The sequence below is a fragment of the Triturus cristatus genome, chromosome 2_1, assembly GCF_964204655.1.
Source record: "Triturus cristatus chromosome 2_1, aTriCri1.1, whole genome shotgun sequence".
NCBI classification, from domain to species: Eukaryota; Metazoa; Chordata; class Amphibia; order Caudata; family Salamandridae; genus Triturus; species Triturus cristatus.
In genome coordinates this window covers 223,065,752-223,085,176 of record NC_140581.1, presented here as the reverse complement: position 1 = coordinate 223,085,176, position 19,425 = coordinate 223,065,752, and the positions used below count along the sequence as shown (strand labels likewise).

The 19,425-nt window shown below is 48.1% G+C and overlaps 1 protein-coding gene across 1 annotated transcript in view; it reads left to right on the top strand.

The window, feature by feature from the left end:
- The window catches only part of FECH (ferrochelatase), a 258,404-nt gene that overhangs the window by 213,621 nt on the left and 25,358 nt on the right, over nucleotides 1-19,425 (top strand). Inside the window, exons 8-9 of the mRNA XM_085630172.1 lie at nucleotides 2,285-2,392; nucleotides 3,650-3,814. Coding sequence (XP_085486298.1) covers nucleotides 2,285-2,392; nucleotides 3,650-3,814 — 273 coding nt within the window. The remainder of the gene's footprint in view (nucleotides 1-2,284; nucleotides 2,393-3,649; nucleotides 3,815-19,425) is intronic.

Below are 19,425 nucleotides of genomic sequence, written 5' to 3'. Positions count from 1 at the left end.
CAGCTGTTGTTGCTGGGTCCAGGGCTTGGAGCTTGATGGCGGTGTAGCTCTGGGTGGTGGGAGATCCATGGTTCCTGGTGCAAGGCGTGGTCTAGGCGCAGAGGGGCTTGCCTTTGGCCTGCCCGCTATGCGGCTGCCCTTTTGCCTCCATTAAGTAGGTCCTGGGAGGGGCGCTGGGAGGGAAAGGGCAAAACAACTGCAGCAAAATAGAGCAGCAGGAAAACAATAGAAGCACATTACAGTGATACAAAATAACTAGAGAGAGTTACACAGAGCGTATGGATAAGCAGAACAAAGAACAGTCAAGGAGTGGGCTAATACAGAGTTAACAGTGCGTGGCAGAAACAATGGCTAAGAAATGACACAATACGGAATACTAACAACAGAGTGATTTGGGGCTGAACGAAACAAAACGGCTGGGAGCGAGAAGAACACAGCAGCTAGGGGGCAACTGGCACGAGGACCTGCTCCAGTTCAATAATAGCATCAATTCACAGCTACTTTGGACCCCTTATCTCTCTGTAATTTGTTGTGATCAGTATTTCGGAAAACCAAACCAAGAACCCTCTGTTGAATGAGAACCTTATACTGTGTGCACCATAACCTGTATTTCTAAGGCTACTTTCCCTCGCGGCAGTATTTCACCGAAACACCATTTGATCATAACAAATTAGTCTTGGGTGCTAAGGATGTCATGCTTTCTACAGAACACACTGGTTACATCATTAATCCTTACTTCCATTCTTTCTTTCTTGCTTGCTCATTAGTCAGCTTCCTGGTGATTATACCTTTTATCAACACTTATCCTGTGAGCCTACAGGATAGTTTACCAGGGCCACATGGATGTGAGGATTTGGCTTTGCTGAATTCGAGTCACAATTCAGGGGCCTGAGGCACCTCTTATGGCTGAATGGAGAGCGTGGGGCGGATAGGTTTCTACTACAGAATCTCTACTTTGAGAACACCTCAATGAAGTCTCCTCAAGCGACCTGGAATGCAACTCCTTAGTTCTAGGCTCAATCCCATTCTCTCTCATGAAGTGCCTCACATATGGCTTTCAGTACGCTCCAACACTAACATTCAGTGACAGCGGCACAGCATGGATGGCTCTAAAATGTCCCTGAGTGAAAGCACACTCTCACTGCATTCAAACTCCAGTTGAAATGCAAACTCCAAGGCATACTAATCCCCCAAGTACTCTGAAAGCATACTTTCAGCCCCAAAAAAGCTAATCCACAATCCAGCTGCTGCCTAATTTCATTGCTGCAATGCAGCTCCCAAACACAGAAATCCAGACTGCGTGCCTTCTATGCGCTTCATATTTGAATCTTTTTTTCAAGCGTTTCCCAGACAGAAGTTGCAAATGCAAATACAGTAGGAAAAGTCTATAGAATGCTTGTAAATATAAAAGTTTTACTTTTTGGCTGTTTTTAACATTCCCAGTAGCCAATCTCTGTAATCATCCCCTTTCCCACTTCCTACCCAAATTACTGTTGCAGAAAAGAATGACCTGTGGCTGATTTTCTTTGAAGCATTAATTCAAACTCACAATTAAAAATGTCTGTAACTAATGATCTAGTGAAATTCATGTTTTGGATTAAACACCAAGCAGACGATTTCTTTTTTTTGTTTTTTATCCCTCTCTATCCCTTATCAAGGCTGACTCAGGTTTTGGGGATTACGGTTCGACATTTCACGTGTTTGTGGTTCTTGAATACACAGCTGTGATCTGGCCCCATGGTTATTAGGCATGAGTCAACATATCTGAAAACAAAGTTTATTTATATGCTTAGTCCGCTGATAGGCAGGTTTGTTTGATCTTCACCACAGTGTGATTTACAGCGATGAACATTTTTATCCTAGTGGCTGATGTCACCATTGGTGCAGAAAAATATAACCTTCCCTACCTCAAAATTTCCACAGTCTCCTTTTTGTGCACCCAACATTATTTATTTACTTGGTTATATATTTCGTTGCAGTTTTAGAGTGCAGATGTGGTTCTGGAGAGCAGCAGAGCAGTTTCAATAGAACAGCAAGATGTAAACCAGACTTGTGTGGTTACATGCAGAAGTGGGGATACTTCCATAGTTCATTAAGGCGCATATGTTCAGGTCAGGCATCCCTTGAAGAATAGAGCACAGAGTGAACATGGGATGCCTAGGATACTAATAGTGCAACCAATAGGCGATAAGATAATAATTTTTAAAGTACCTACTGCAGTACTTACAAATCATTCGGTTAAAAATATCATTTTTTTAAAATATTTCTTCATTTTGTTCAACAGGTAGTGAATCGAGGGGATCCTTACCCACAGGAAGTGGGTGCAACCGTCCAAAGAGTTATGGAAAAACTTGGCAATTCCAACCCATATAGGCTTGTGTGGCAATCCAAGGTATGTCCTGTACTATTACATAGATGTTTTCGTATGAATGTAGATGGTATGAATAGATTAATGTGCAATGAGCATGCTACATGTGTATTGCTGTGTAAAATTCAAGTGACCTGAACATCAAATGCACGATCGCTGAAAGCTATATTCAGTACTGCTTTGGAATAAACCTTTACCACCCAAAACCTTTGTAGGGCCCATCAGACGTCTGGCATCAAGAATTATCACCAGTCTTGTAAACAATGACTTCTTCTGGATTCACCTGCACTTTACCTCGCTTGACCTGTCTTCACCTCTGTAAAGATCTTCACATAGAATCCACAACACATATAATAAGTTTACTCTGAGCCTGTGTCTGTTGTCCACTGTGAGTGAAACAGTCTACAAACCTCACAAAATAACAAGTGAACATTGTATATTTCCAAAAGGTGGTTTCTACAGTGGTCTTAGGGGTCCATTTAAATCGAATCACACCAGGGGTGGGGGAACAACAGAGATCGCAGTCCGAAGAGGAGGTAAAACATGGGATCAGAAAATGCTAAATGCTGGGGGATACGAGCCCTGCGGTAATCAATTCTACTTTCCTAGAGCTGCAGGAAGCCCCACCAGTGTCAAAGCTAGTGCAATGCTGATTTGATTCCGACATCCTAAAATACATATTCTTTTCGTCACTAGCACTATAAGGCATAAGTCCTAGGCTTTCGTTTCCTATTTGTGATATGTAAAGCATGCTTTTGCTTCTGTTTGTTTGATTTGTTTTTAAATCCCACTTATTTCTTGTTCTATAAGAACAACAATTAGATTGATGCACCAACATACTTTTGAAAAACTTGAGTATTCCACAACTTTTTAAATTTGCAAAAAAATATAATTGACAGAGTAAGGACACATTGTACATTTACCTATTCTAGCAAAGACGTGAAACCGTGATATGTGAAATTTATTGTACGTTATAGTAAAGTACTGAACATATTGTCTGAGTATGAAATATGTGAACCTTGAGAAGATTGTGTTTTCAGGTGAAATCCCTAACAGTCACCAGATAACCATATTGACGAACGTTACCTAACATTGGGGTTTCAATTTCTTTGAAACAAATGTTGTCATAATAATTGAATTATTTAATTCTAGATACAAATTTTACATGTATAGCTAAATGCTTTTTGTGTGTTGGTTGCATGGCACTCATATTTTTGAGGATATGATATTTTAATGGCCTCTAACTGCAGACTTTTGTTTTTTACACTCACTAAATTTTAGGTCGGTCCAATGGCCTGGTTGGGGCCACAGACAGATGAAACCATTAAAGGTCTTTGCGAGAGGGGAAAGAAGAACATTTTATTAGTTCCTATTGCTTTTACCAGTGATCACATTGAGACGCTTTATGAACTGGATATTGAATATGCTCAAGTTTTAGCACATGAGGTAATTCTTTTTATTCTCAAACCTATAGTAGATCGATGTTTACTGATTAATAGTTTATCATGAAGCCCTAATGCCATTGTGAACCCCTGTCTTCTTACTGTACAGCTTAATTCGTATTACCAGCCTGCCTTATAGCTTCATAACATCAAAGCTTCAAATTTGAACTTCTCTGGATGAATGAAATGAATGGAAGGGCATTTGTAAAGTGCATGTGTAGGGGTGGGTGTATCGGGACTGACGAGTAAGGAGGAATGTACACCATCCTTGTGAGTTTAGGTTTTATTAGTTGTCCAACAGTCTTTTTGCGAGTCGCCAGGCTTTATCCAATGAATAGCCAAAACAAAAATGTGGTAAATTAAATGAAAGGGAAGAGAGTGAGGATAATGTCTCTTATCCTGGTCTTCCTGCGAGCTACCTGTATGGCTCCCCGTCTACTTCTTCTGTGCGCCTGATCTGGCCCCCTCAGGATGATGTCAGCGCGCTCCGTAGAAAAAATTAAACAAAAAAAAGGAAAAGAAACAAAGGGACAACTCGTGAGGACAATTTGCCCTTTTTATACTTATTCAGGGAGGGAGTGAAGGATCACCAGTGCAGAGGAGGTATTACTATAGGTCGGTGCACGTGAGGCTGGTTTAACCAGGAGGGGGCGAAGGGTGCACGAAATACTACGACTCTCTTTTGACCACCTCCCGACTCACCCCGAGACTCTGCTCCGTACCTGGCTTAGCCACGCTCCTCCTGAAGCGTGGCTGGGCGGAGTGTATGTCTGTTGGCCTCCAGGCGTTCCTCGGTCTCCGGTTTCTGGCAGGAGACGCCTCTGCTCCTCGTCTCCTGTGGTCTCTGTCTTTTCTCCGGTCTCCCTGCTGCACACCCGGATCTCGCGTCTTCCGGGTTTATCTTCTCTCGTCATCCAGCTTTGGTCCCATGCGATAGGTTCGGGGCTGATAACGTCCTCTTCAGGGGCGGGGTCTTCGTGTCTGGCCGGCTCCTTAAAGAGATAGGCTTCCGAAATGCGAGAGCAAGTTTCCCATGAAGTTGCGGGTTTGTGGCTCCAGTCCGCTGGCTGAAAGGGAAAGAGACTGGACTGGTCAGTTGGGGCGGCCCACCACTCCGTAATAGGTATCGTATCCTTTTTATACTTTTCCACAGAGTGGGGAGCACCTACATCGTGACAGTGCACTATTACTTAAGGGGGTGTCCTGGTGGTCTGCACCTCTGCCGTCACTACATAGAAGATCTAAGCAGTTAGTCCTGGATAAAGAGCCAGGTCTTCAGGTTCTTTCTAAACTGGGTACCAAGGGCACTGTGACCAGAGAAGACCTCTGAGGCCTCAGCACCGATTGTGCCACTCTTAGAGGCCCTGTACCCAAACACCCAGACACTGCCATTGCAGGCTGCCTGTTGTGGTGCAGTGAAAAGTCGACATGGCACCCATGCCTAGTGCCATGTCTGCAACCCACTGCCTGAGGCCTAGGTAAGACACTCCTCTAGCAGGGTGCACTAGCCCTCAGGCGAGGGTACAGTGGCACCACTGCAGTGTCTAAGTCCATTCTTAGACATGTAAGTGTAGTAAAGCCGTAAAGAGTAAATGGTCTGGGGGTTGGTCATTGCGAACCCTATAGCTCTATAATGGCTTTACTAAAACTGGAAGGTTTGGTAGCAAACTTCTCAGCACATTAAACCCACACTGATGCCAGTGTGGGACTTTATGTAAAATGCACTCAGAGGGCATCTTAGAGATGCCCCCTAAAAACAACCACTCCAGGCGTGGTTTCTGAATGGCTGCCCCTCATTTGCCACCACCAGACAGGTTTCTGGATGGACCCCTGGGTAGTGAGTCTCTGCTTTCTTGGTCCAGAAACAAAGCCCATCCCGGGCAGGGGTGTCATGCCTCCTCCACCAGGATGGACTGGGTCCTCGAAGGGGAAGCTTCATAGGCCTGCTGCCTTTGGAAGCCGTCCCTGTCTTTTGCTGCCCCCAGTAACTGGCTTCTACCAGTTCTGCCCCCCACTTTGGGCAAGAGACTCATCGGGGAAACCAAGCTAGGAGGAGAGGTATGTCCACCTTTGCCAACCCCACCCCTCAGGTGGGGGAGGCGAGGTGAAGCACATATCTCGGTCACCTCCATCTTGATGATGAGGGACCCAACCAATTAGGGAGTGGCTCATGCCCCCTCCCACTGGAGGGTGGCATAAACGGGGGTGTACCCACCCCAAAGAAAGAACCCATTGGTCCTGACCTTTAACTCCCCTAATTTTAATGTTTAGGGGCAACCCTGAACCTTGCCTACTGAGTTTTGAGAAAGAAAGAAGGACCTAAGAGCTGTGCTGACCCAGGCATAAGAAGACACCTACTGCTTTAGCCCCAGCCCTACTGGCCTGTCCCGACTTCGGCCTGCCTACAGTAAAGAAACCAGCGTTTCCAGTGCCCCCCCAGAGCCAGGAGGACCTGCCCTGCACTCACCTTTCAGACTCCTTCTCTCGTGAGCACAGGATTTGCTCAACAAAGACTCCAAGACCAGAATCCGTATTCGTGTGACTTTGTGATTCTGCACCCGACGCCCACGGCCCGAGTTCGAGTGGCCCAACACCATGAGAAGGTCTCCCCAGCGATCCTGACCTGGTGATCTCTGACCTCCCTCAACCTGAAGGGTCCCCTCGACTGAAGCTGGCAAAGAAACCCAATGTCAAAAGACACCCCTGCACCCGATACACCACCGACTGTGTCCAGGCATCTCACAAAAACCCACCTTACCTCTCCAGCCAGTGGTTGCCTTCAGGAAGTTTCCCTGCCCGAGCCTGTACCAAACCGACTTTGCCGAACCAAAGGTCACCATTGAGAATCACAGGGTCCCCGACGTCTTCTTGGCACCCTACACTCGGCCGCCCCAGGGCCGCTAGAGGTGCAGCTCCTGTGCTGATTGTTTGCCCCTGCAGTGCTGACCTTAACCCCAGGAGATTTGCTCCCACACCTGAGTGGCCTGTTTGTAAGCAGCCCCTAACCGAAGGCCCCCATTGGCTAACATTGGGCCCCTGCACTCTGCACCCAGTCGCCCCAGTGCGGCTGGTGGTGCAACTTGATTGCTTACCAAGACCTTGGGGAACCTTGGTCCTAACGCCCAAAACTCCCACTCCTGAAATTCGTAACTGTGAAACAGATAACCAATTTTCTCCTATAGGAACCCATGTTATGTGTTTTTGCGCCTAAAATGTTTTTTGTTGAACTGTGTTTTGTATGGAGGAAAAAGTAATTACAACTTAACCCAAGAAAAATCTTACCTTGTAATCCCTCGGTGTGGTATCACCCTCGGTGTGGTACCACACCCAGTAGTCAAAGTAATCTAAAAGTAGTCTAAAAGTAATTATTGTATAATGTAACCTGCTTTTTGAATCAATACCAACTTGTATCTATTGCCAATTCAACCACAACTACATTTCCTTGTGAAGTCTTGCATTTGAGAGTATATCTTACCTGTGCTAAGTCTTGCTTGGTTCTTAAAATAAAATGTAAGTATACCTTCTTTTTTATGATTACCTAATTGGTATAGATTCAGTCTGAGTGTGTGCCATCAGTCTTGATTGAGTGAATACAATAAATGCTTAACACACCCTCTGAATAAGCCTAACTGCTCACTCACACTACTACAAAGAGAGCTGTTAGCACTTACCTAATTTAGCCACTGCTGTACCTCTGGGGACTCCCTGGACTCTTTACACACTATACCTTACTTTTGTATGGTATATACAGAACCAGCTTCCTACATTGGCTTCTTATAATTTGCGTAGCACTTTTTGCATTCTCATTGTCAACTCTCTTTGGGAGCATACCGCTGAGGATTGTGATTTGATTTTATAGACAAACCCAATGAAGTCTTTCCTAATGCAATGTGGCTCTGTGTCATCTTGTCAATCTATTTAGTAAGCTTTACCAGATGACAATAATATAACTCCTCTTGATCAGCCTTCTTGTCAAGGTGGCAGCCTAGCCATTGTCTCCAAACCCCATATTATTATCTACGTTTTGCTTCCCTCCTCCCTCCTGGTATCTCACGGTGTTCTACCTTGTGCTTTTGTCTAATTTACGGTCCTCCCAGGCCTGCTCCAAATTTTGCTGCCTCTTTATGCGACCTATTGCCATTATATTCTCCAAGTCTCAGTCTTTACCGATTAGGGGATTTAAATCTTTGAGCTGGGTACAGACGGAGTGAAGTATATAACTCGGTGGAATCCTGAGATGTTTAAGTCTTCTTATTGTCGTGCCTGAATCATTAATGCTTGAACTGACTGTACTCTACTTTTTAGTGTTCCTTGTGAAAGCTGCCCTTACATTACTTTGAAACCTTTTCCCTGCTATCCCAGATGTTAGTTTAAAGTCACCAGCACCATCCTTCATCTTGCTTTGGGTTCTGGTCTTGTGATCTCTGCTGACCCCTCGTGTGCAGAAATGTCTTTTTTGTAGTAACTGACTTCTGCCACTGAACAATTAGCTATTGATAATTAAATACGTGTGGATAAATACTCCAGTGCAACCTGATAAAACAAGGAGCTGCAATCTTTGAAATCACTTTGTAAAAATGCTGAACGTAGGTTGTGAGTAACCTAATGTGATGATACATCAGAAATATATAATGCAGCCAGAAAAAATTACAAAGTACCTCCTAAGAAACCTTACCATCTTCATTGTCAAGATAATTACGCTGAATTGAACTCTTCAGAAACGGGTTTTAAAATAGTTCAGAAACCCAACATTCTTGCTAGCTGAATTTCCTCAGTTCCAGTAACTGATTGCTTCTGTGAGGACTTTTCTTTATTTTCCTTGCTTTCCACTTTGAACAATGGCACTAGTAATTCATCTTTTATATTTTCTACCTTTCCATCTATTACTGTTTTTTTATTATCTTAAAGTTTTATATTTTCTAACTCATAAGTCTGTCCGGACTGTGCTCAATTCTGGTTCTCATTTAGACTTGTGTCCTATGTCCACTGAAACACGTATGACCAAGTACTGTTGCTCGCCTTACCACGGAAATGTGCAATACTTCTTGCTGCATTCATTCCTCATTCCCTCTTGTCGGAAAATGACCATTGCATTACAAGCTCTATCCTTATTTGCATGCCAGTGGGGCCCATTTCCTTCATTCCGTTTACAGCCAAAATGATTGTATGTGTGGTTAATGAACCTTCTTATTTTCTCAAATGCCGATCCTTGCTTGATGTAGCATAGGCCAGTTTTCGAGTGTTTAAACGACCTGAGACTGTTAATGTTGCTGGTCTGTATCATTTTCCTATACTTCTTGACTCGGATAGCCATGCACCAATGGTCCGACCTTTGGAATAATATCCCAACCCATTGATCACTGAGAGAAGCTGAGGTGAGAGTAATGCTTTATGCTGGCTAGTGGACCTCCCCTCCTCTCCAATCGAGCTACATTTTATGACCTGTGTGGTGAGTTCCTCTCTCTAGAGCCCACCCTACTTTAATGCATACATGACTCAGGCCGTTTTGCTCAGATCCTTTAGGGATTAATTTTTACCGCTCTGCATATAATACCCAACTTTTCTGATGGATTTTTCTTCCTGCCCATGCCTCACTTGATGAATGTCCACCAATAACTTTCCTGTGTTGCAAGGTGACACCATGCGGCTTTAGCTACGATCTCGCTCGTGAAGCTGTGATTACATCTGGCCATACGCTGTGCTGACTGGGACTTTGGTGTCCGTTCCTGTTTTTTCACATCTCAACCTGGGTCCTAAATTCCTCCCGAGGCTTCACCCACTAAATTCCTCAGCTTTGACACCAACTAGGTCAAATGTGTCCGGGTTGAATTCATGTTGCAGATGCCGAAAGAAGATGTCCCTATCAAATCCACATGACAATTGCATGTGGTGACTCAGGCTGCGACTCCTGTTCCTCGATACACCCAAAGGCCATGTGAGCCGGAGGCCAAGTTATTTTGGCTAAGACCTGGAGGGACTTGTGAAGGCGGTCCGAATTACCTCCAAAAGCACAAAAAGAATTATATGGAGGAGACATCCTCTTCTTCTTATAGGAAACAGTCCTGTGCTCTGGATCATTTGGAGACCCAATGGTATTCTCCATGCCAGAGTTTCACCCAAATGGAAGCTTTTTTTTTCTGATTCTGATGCCGTAACTATGCCTTGCAAGGACTATGACTTCAAAGAGGATGATGACGGTTAACCTCCCAACGCCTCGTAATACTGATGCAGCCCTTTATTTGGTCCTGCATATTTCAAGGTCTGGAAACATCCCCAGAAGGGAAGTCTGTTCAGTGGTACAAAACGCAGCTGAAAAATTGGAATTGAGACTGCCCACTACTAATGCCATGGCTAGCATTGTCCAAGAAATATTACAACCCTCCTATGCAGTTTTAGAGCCTCCGCTACCCTTTAACGAGGCATTCTTGTAATTGGTTTTGGTGTCAGAGAGTAAACCTTCCTTTGCCCACAGACGCAATGACCGAGGCTCCTTCTGGACATTCAGATTATTTTGTTAGCGCACCCTTCCCTTGAGATTCTTAGCAGTCCAGCCTTCTTCTGCTAAGCTGAATCCAAACGCCTTTCCTACTGCAAACATTATATGCCTTTTGGTCCACTATTTCATGTTTTATGGGAGCGGGCAAAAATTATTATCATCTGTATCCTTGACAACAGAAAAAAGCCCTTTTACAATCTGGTCATTGACGTTTTCAACACATCCAAACAGATCCTGAAGTGAAGCTTAGACTCCATTTATTTATTTATTTATTTATTTAAGTAGCTTATACAGCGCGCAGCTACCCCCGAAGGGGTGTCCCGGCGCTAAAACATAAACTCAGAAGAGGAGAGGAGAGTCAAGCCGACAGCAAGACAGGAATCATGATCAGGAGAACAGCCATGTTTTTAATTTACTACGGAAGATAGATTCAGACGGGCAGAACCTGAGGTCGAGTGGGAGACAGTTCCATAGTTTAGCAGTGATTACGCTGAACCCTCTGCCGCCCATTCTGGAGCGTCGAAAGCGAGGTGCAGTCAAGAGGCGTAAGTTGTTAGATCTCAGTGATCTGACAGATTGAGATATTGCCACTCGCCTTTTGAGGTAACCAGGCCCAAGGCCGTTGATAGCACGAAAGGCGAGGGTGAGGATCTTAAATTGAATGCGGCTTGCAATGGGGAGCCAGTGGAGCTCTTTGCAGTCAATCAATCAATCAATCAATCATGGAACTTATATCGCGCACTACTCACCCGTAAGGGTCTCAAGGCGCTTGGGGAAGGGGGTCTGCTACTGCTCGAACAGCCAGGTCTTGAGCTGTTTCCTGAAGGCCAGGTGGTCCTGGGTCATCCGCAGGTGGACGGGTAGGGAGTTCCAAGTCTTAGCTGCCAGGTAGGAGAATGACCTTCCTCCAGCGGTGGCTCTCTGGATGCGAGGGACGACGGCGAGGGCGAGGTTAGCGGAACGTAGCCGGCGGGTGGGCGTGTAGAAGGTGAGGCGGCTGTTGAGGTACCCTGGGCCTAGGTCGTGGAGGGACTTGTGTGCGTGGGTGAGGAGTCTGAACGTGATCCTCTTGTTGACAGGGAGCCAGTGCAGGTCTCTCAGGTGGCACGAGATGTGGCTGCGTCGGGGGACGTCCAGGATGAGTCGGGCGGAGGCGTTCTGGATACGCTGAAGTCTTTTCTGAAGCTTGGCTGTAGTACCGGCGTAGAGGGTGTTACCGTAGTCTAGTCTGCTGGTGACGAGAGCGTGGGTGACCGTCTTCCTGGTCTCGGTCGGGATCCATCGGAAGATCTTTCGGAGCATGCGGAGGTTGTGGAAGCAAGCTGAGGAGACGGCGTTGACTTGTCTGGTCATCAATAGGGAGGAGTCCAGTATGACGCCCAAGTTGCGTGCGTGGTCCGTCGGTTCAGGTGCGGTGCCTAGTGCCGGGGGCCACCAGGAGTCGTCCCATGCGGAGGGTGATGGTCCTAGGATGAGGACTTCTGTCTTGTCCGTGTTCAGTTTCAGGCGGCTGATGTTCATCCATTCAGCGACGTCTGTCATCCCTTCGTGCAGGCTGGCTTTGGCGGTGTCGGGGTCTCTGGAGAGGGAGAGAATTAGCTGGGTGTCATCGGCGTAGGAAATGATGTTGAGGTTGTGTTGGCGTGCGATGGCAGTGAGGGGTTTCATGTAGATGTTGAAGAGAGTGGGGCTGAGCGACGATCCTTGCGGGACGCCGCAGATGACTTCGGTGGCCTCGGAGCGGAACGGAGGGAGGCGTACTCTCTGTGTTCTGCCGGAGAGGTATGAGATGATCCATTCCAGAGCCTTCCCTTGGATGCCGGTGTCGTTGAGGCGTTGGACTAGTGTGCGGTGGCAGACAGTGTCAAATGCTGCGGAGAGGTCTAGGAGGATGAGTGCCGCTGTTTCGCCGTTGTCGAGCAGGGCTCGGATGTCGTCGGTGGCTGCGATGAGGGCGGTCTCGGTGCTGTGGTTGGCTCTGAATCCAGACTGTGATGGGTCGAGGGATCCGTTCGTCTCGAGGAAGGCTGCCAGTTGCTTGTTGACGACCTTCTCGATGACTTTGGCGGGGAAAGGAAGGAGCGAGATGGGGCGGAAGTTCTTGAGGTCGGTCGGGTCCGCTGTTGGTTTCTTCAGCAGAGCGCTGTGTTCGGCGTGCTTCCAGCTCTCCGGGAAGGTTGCTGTGTTGAAGGAGGTGTTGATGACGTCTCGGAGGTGGGGTGCGATGGTAGAGGCTGCCTTGTTGAAGACATGATGGGGGTACGGGTCGGTCGGAGATCCGGAGTGGATGGTGTTCATCATGCGTGACGTGTCTTCGGGGTCACCTCGGTCCATGTCTGGAGGGTGGCGGCGGGGTGCGAAGGTACGACCGATGGGTGCGGGGGTGAAATGTCGAAGCTGTTGTGGATGTTGGCGATCTTGCGGTGGAAGTACGAGGCGAGGGAGTCGCAGAGGTCCTGTGAGGGAGTGATGTCGTTGTTGCCGGTGCTGGGGTTGGAGAACTCCTTGACGATGTTGAAGAGCTCCTTGCTGTCATGGGCGTTCTTGTCCAGTCGTTCCCGCAGAGATTTCTTCTTGGTGGTGCGGATGAGCTGGTGATGTCTGCGAGTGGCGAGTTTGAGTGCTGTTCTGTTGTCGGCGGTCTTGTTGAGGAGCCAGGCCTTCTCGAGGGTGTGGCAGGCCTTCTTGGAGTCCTTAAGTTCGTCGGTGAACCAGGGGGCCTTCTTGCTTCTGGGCCTGGTGAGGGGGTTCTTCAGTGGCGCGAGGTCGTCGGCACAGGAGGTCAGCCACTGCGTGAGGTCGAGGGCAGCTGTGTTAGGGTCCGTGGTCCTGACAGGTGGGCTCTGGCTGAGGGAGGTGGCGAGCTGGTCGGCGGTGATCTTGCTCCAGTTTCTGTGGGGAGCCTGCTTCGGGTGATGGTGGACCGTGTTCTTTCTGAAGCTGAAATGGACGCAGCTGTGGTCGGTCCAGTGAAGTCCGGTGGAGTGGCTGAAGGTGACGTGCTTGCTGGATGAGAAGAGTGGGTCGAGCGTGTGGCCGGCGAAGTGGGTGGGGGTGTTGACCAGTTGCTGAAGTCCGAGGTTGGCGAGGTTATCCAGCAGGGCGGTGGTGTTGCGGTCATTGTTGTTCTCCAGGTGGAAGTTGAGGTCCCCGAGGAGGATGTAGTCGGCGGAGGGGAGGGCGTGAGGGCTGATGAAGTCGGCGATGTCTTCGCAGAACTGTGCGCGTGGTCCCGGGGGTCTGTAGATGAGGGTGCCTCTGAGGGTAGTCTTGGGGTCGGTGTGGATCTGGAAGTGCAGGTATTCGGCGGCGTTGAATACGTCGATGGAGTCAGTCGAGATGCGAATGGTGCTCTTGTGTACGATGGTGATGCCTCCTCCGGTCTGGTTGACGCGATCCTTCCTGATGATCTTGTAGCCGTCCGGGATGGCTATGGCGATGTCGGGGGCTGAAGAGTCGTTCATCCAGGTTTCCGTGAGGAAGGCGACGTCTGGAGATGCGGTGTCGAGAAGGTTCCAGAGTTCCACGGCGTTTCTGTGGACGGAGCGGGTGTTGAGCAGGATGCACTTGAGGTGGTTGCTGTTGTCCGTCTTGGTGGGCGTGGTGCTTGTTTGGAGGCAAGAGAAGTTGCAGGATCGGCAGGCGAAGGGTCCATGGGTGCGTCGCGGGGACGCTCGGTAGCATCCGGGGGCTCGGGCGGTTTTGAGTGCGATGAGCGTAGCGAAGTCGTAGATCCTGCGGGGGGGCTGGCGGGCGCGGGGACCAGGGGGTCTGGCGCTGGGCGCGGTCCAGGCGCGGACGGGTGCAGACGGGCTTACCTTTGGCGCACCTTCGGCGCTCAGTCGGCGCTCCCGCTGCGCGCGTCCGCTGCGCGGTCGCGGAGGGGGCGTCCTAAATAAGGTGCCGGGAGGGAGGGTCAGCGGGAGGCGGGAGCGGGGTGGCCAATGGGCAGGGAGGGGGGGCGGGACTGAAGGAGGAGGCGGGAGTGGGAGTGTGCGCCTGGGGCAGCGGCGCCGAGAAAACGGCGGGAAAACCGGCGGGAAGCGACAGAGCCCAAGGAGTGACCAGGTAAGTGGCGGTGGTCAGCGGGCGTGAGGAGTGAAGGTAGCGGCATGGGTAGCGACCAGGAAGCAGCAGGCGTTACCTGGGAGGCGGAGTCGAGATGCAGGCAGCGGCGTCAGGTAGGTGGTGAGGAGCGGCAAACAGGCGTTAGGCAGCGGAGGCAGGTAGGTAGCAGCAGTGGGAGGGAGCGTCTGTCTGTGAAGGCACAGGGGGGTCGCAGTAGGAGGCAACCGACTGACGGTAGGGGATATTTCCGATCAGTCTGGCCGCCGCATTCTGCACAATCTGAAGACGAACGATCAGATATTGAGGGGCACCGCCGTATAGGCTGTTGGCGTAGTCTAGATGAGATGTGATAAGGGCCTGAGTGATCGTTCTGCGGGCGTCTAAGGGAAGGTAGGGAAAGATCTTTTTGATCATGCGAAGCTTTGCGAAGCAGGCAGAGGTGACCTTGTTAATTTGCGCTTTGCAAGAGAGTGAGTCATCAAATTGAAAGCCTAGGTTACGTGCTGATTGGACAGGGGTGGGCGCAGGGTTAAGTACTGTAGGCCACCACAGGCTGGGGGATATTGGAGTTTTCTGGTTAAAGAACAGGACTTCTGTCTTGTCAGCATTAAGTCTAAGGTGGTTGATGGTCATCCAGGCACAGATGTTGTCCAGGCATTGGCGGAAGTTGGCAAAGGTGGAGTCCGAGTGGTCTCTAAAAGAGAATATCAGCTGAGTATCATCAGCGTAAGAGACCACTCTGACTCCACAAGACTCCACCACTGCGGCCAAGGGTGCGAGATAAACGTTAAAAAACAGAGGGCTCAGGGCAGAGCCCTGCGGGACACCACACAACAGGGGTTTACCCTCTGATTTGAAAGGCTTGAGCACCACCTTTACAATGTCAGGCCTTCTGATTTATCGACCCCCAGGCAACCCTTCTCAATGGGTATCTAACTTTGCAAATTTTATTACTCCCTACTATATGTCATCAAGCAATTTTTCCCTGCTGGGTGATCTAAATCTACACCTTGAAGATCCCACTATCCCTTCATGCTCTAATCTGTTGGAAGACCTAGCTGCATTCAATTTGTCCATATTAAATTCCAGCTCTACTCACATAGCGGGCCATTTGTTGGACCCCATAATATCTAACATCAGGGAACTTACGTACATTGCCACCATACCTTCTGGCTGGTCCGACCACCATCTTATTAATTTTAGCATTACTCTTCCACCCCCCCCCCCCCCAGTTTGGAACAAAACACTGATGTCACTTTCAGGAAAAATTGGAAGTCAGTCGACATCGATGCTTTAAACGCGGCACTAAAACATAACCCTCCAAGCCTAAACCCCAACATGGACCGCGTAGCATTTGAAACACAAAACTGGCTAACAAATGCAGCAAATAATTGTCTGCCCTCTACTCGCACCAAAGGGAGTAGGCATCGTCCTCCAGCCCCATGGTTTAACGACAGCCTTAAAATAGAAAAATCAAAATGCAAAGTACTAGAACGCAAATGGCGTAAAAAGTACGACCCTAATGCCAAAAGAAGCTATCATGAAGCTAGAAATCATTATCATGCTGCCTGTACAAAAGCTAGAGCTGCTTTTGTCTCTAAAACAATTATCGAAGCAACTAACATGCCTAAAACTCTTTTTTCCAAAGTTAAGGAATTGGCGGGCGCACATACCACAGCTGTTGCACCCCCACTAAGCACAAAACAATGCCAGGCGTTAGCTTGTTTCTTTACTGAGAAAATCGATAAAATTATCTCAGACATCAAGACAAACAATTCTGATTCTGATCCTCCCCCTCTTTCTGACCCATTTTTGCCTCAACCCACTGTTCTGGGTGAAAATTTACTGGAAGCCTGGCCGACTCTTTCACTAGAGAAATTGAAAGGAATCCTAAAAACTGTTAAATCCGGCTCCCCTAGGGACCCCATCCCTATTAAAATTATTAAAAAGTTGGATGACCAGTCTTTGGAAATCATTGCCAATCTCTTAAACTTATCCCTCGATCTCGCCACTGTCCCAGCTTTATGGAAGCATGCCATGGTGACGCCCCTTTTGAAAAAGCCTACTGCTAACCCAGAAATAATGGCCAATTATAGACCTATATCTCTGCTCCCTGCTCTTTCTAAATGTCTTGAGAGACACGTACACTCTACTTTAGCCATTTTTGCAGAAGAAAATTCCCTACTCCATCCCTCGCAATCTGGCTTCAGGGCTGGTTTCTCGACTGAAACCGCCCTGTTAGGTGTCACTGAACACATCAGAAAACTTCTTGATCAAGGCCAGACGGTCGCACTTGTGTTATTGGACCTAAGTGCGGCGTTCGACACCATCTCCCATGAAACGCTTATTAAAGAGCTAGATACAAATGGTGTAAGAGGAAAGGCTCTGGATTGGATCAAATCCTTCCTGGCAAATAGAACCTTTCAGATCGCATCTGCACAAGCGGTGTCAGATTCCCTACCTGCATCACATGGAGTGCCTCAGGGGTCCATCCTGAGCCCTCTGTTTTTTAATATGTATCTTAAACCTCTGGCAGAATTTGTTGAAAAGTTAGGTCTAACGCTTATGAATTATGCCGATGATACCCAAATCATTTTTTCCCTATCTGAATCTTGTCCCCACTCCCCGTCGTTACTCAAGGAAGGACTATTAAAAATATTGAACTGGATGACAACAAACCAGTTAAAATTGAACGGCGACAAGACGGAAATACTGATTTTGGGCAAGGATCAAGTTCTCTGGAATCCTGCACATTGGCCGGACCAGATGGGCACTTTTCCCACCCCGGTATCCCATGCTCGAAATCTGGGCTTTATATTGGACAATGCCTTATCCATGGACAAACAGGCCAGCAAAGTAACCGGCCTTTGTCTCACCATAGCTAAATGGTTGAGGAAGATCCTGTGGATGTTGCCAGTGTCAACGCAAAAGACCGTAGTCAATGCCCTTATCACATCAAGGCTTGACTACGGCAACATCCTCTACCTGGGCGCAAATAAATCTGTGATCGGACGACTACAGGTAGCGCAAAACGCTGCGGTCAGACTCCTCTGTAACATTCCGAAGAACTCTGGAGTCTCGAACCATCGTCGGAATCTTCATTGGCTCAGGATAGAGAGCAGAATCCGTTTCAAGGCCCTGAACTACATGTTCAGAATAAAAGCAGGAATAGCACCAAAATATCTTCAATCTCTTGCCTGCCTCTATGTGCCCAAGAGAAACCTCCGGTCACAGACAGCAGCCTGTTTCTGCATACCAAGGTTTAAACGTGCAAGAACAGGTGGCAGATCTTTTTCCTATCTGGGACCCTCCCTGTGGAACACGCTTCCCCCCGGTATCCGGAAGGAAGAAAACTACTGTAGGTTCAGAAAGCTTGTAAAGACCTGGCTGTATGAACAATAACCACTTAACAGTCATCCCTTCCTCTGTCCTCAAGCTAGCTGTGTCTAGGCGCCGGGAAACCCTTCTAGGGTAGCTGTTGCGCCCTATAAGTTGATAAAATAAATAAATAAATAACCTTCTGAGTTCTGCCAGTAAGGAAGGACTCAATCCAGGCGAAGGCGGAGCCAACGATTCCGACCTGCTTTAGACGGTTTAATAGGATTTTATGTGAAACCGTATCAAAAGCGGCGGATAGGTCGAGGAGGACCAACATGGCCTCCTCGCCCCTATCCACACACTCACGGATAGTCTCAGACACTTCCAAGAGGGCAGTCTCAGTGCTGAAACCTGCTCTGAAGCCGGATTGGGAGTCATGTAATAAAGAGTTATTTTCTAGATATTCTGTTAGTTGCAGCTGCACAGCCTTTTCCAAAATTTTTGCGGGTTTGGGGAGGAGGGAAATGGGGCGATAGTTGGAAAATTTTGTAGGATCGGCATCAGGCTTTTTCAGAATGGGGACCAGCAAAGCTTCCTTCCACGTAGTTGGAAAGATGCCATGATGGAGGGAAGCATTCCAGATAGAGAGAAAAGGGATAGCCAGTAAGGGGGCCAGGTCACCCATGGTCTTAGCAGGAATAGAATCGGAAGGAGAGCCAGATCTGCACTGGGTGAGTAACCTGAGAGCGGTCTCAAAAGTCAGCTCGTTATAAGACTGTAAGGAGGCAGATTCCGGGGCCATCACAGGGAGGACCAGGGAAGATTCCTCAGTAGGAAACTAAGTACTAATTTTATCAATTTTTTCAAGGAAATAGTCAGACAGTCCATCACATAGAGCCTGGCTAGAGGGGTTCTGCATGGCCCTGGCCGGGGGGTTTACAAATTCTTTGACAATATTAAAAAGGGTTTTAGAAGAGTTCTTAGCGTTGGAGATTTGTAGTGAGAAGTAGTCTCTCATGGTGGCTTTTTTTAGTTTGAGAAATTTTTTTAGAGTGGTTTTGTAAATTGCTTTGGATTCAGGGTCATTGTTCTGCCGCCACTTGCGTTCGAGTAGTTTGCAGCGGCTTTTTTCCTCACGGAGGGTTGGAGAGAACCAAGGGGCAGAGGGGCGTGTTCTAGCAGAGGTGATGGGTTTGAGAGGGGCAATAGAATCGATGGCAAGGAGCAGTGCGGAGTTTGATGGCTTGATCTATACTTAAATCGGTTTCCTACGCTGTCACACTTGGGTGCCTTCCACTGGCTTCTTGGGTGACGTCCAAGTAGCCCTCATGAACATGCCCCATGACAGTGATCAGCTGTTTGGAGAGAAGGCGGACTCTTTCCTTGAGTTTGTCCAGAACAGCCGAGCCATAGCATGCTCACGAGCACTGGCAAAGCAAGTTCACCAGCCGTACAGAAAGTTTTGAGGCTACTCAGGGCACATCAGTCACATCAGTAACAACCACCCCAACACATACACCTTTCCTTCCGGGTAGAGGTAGATCTTTTGGATGGGGTCGCCAGCAGCAGCTCCACTCACCTCCAACTTCCACTGACTCTGCTTCCTCAAAACTCTTTGACCCTCTCAATCAACTGCTTCCTCGTGGGGGGGGCTGTGGGTTTACTTTTTCAACGCAGAAGATTGCAGAGTGGTTCAGATCACTTGCAAGGGGCATGTCCTCCACTTAATTTTC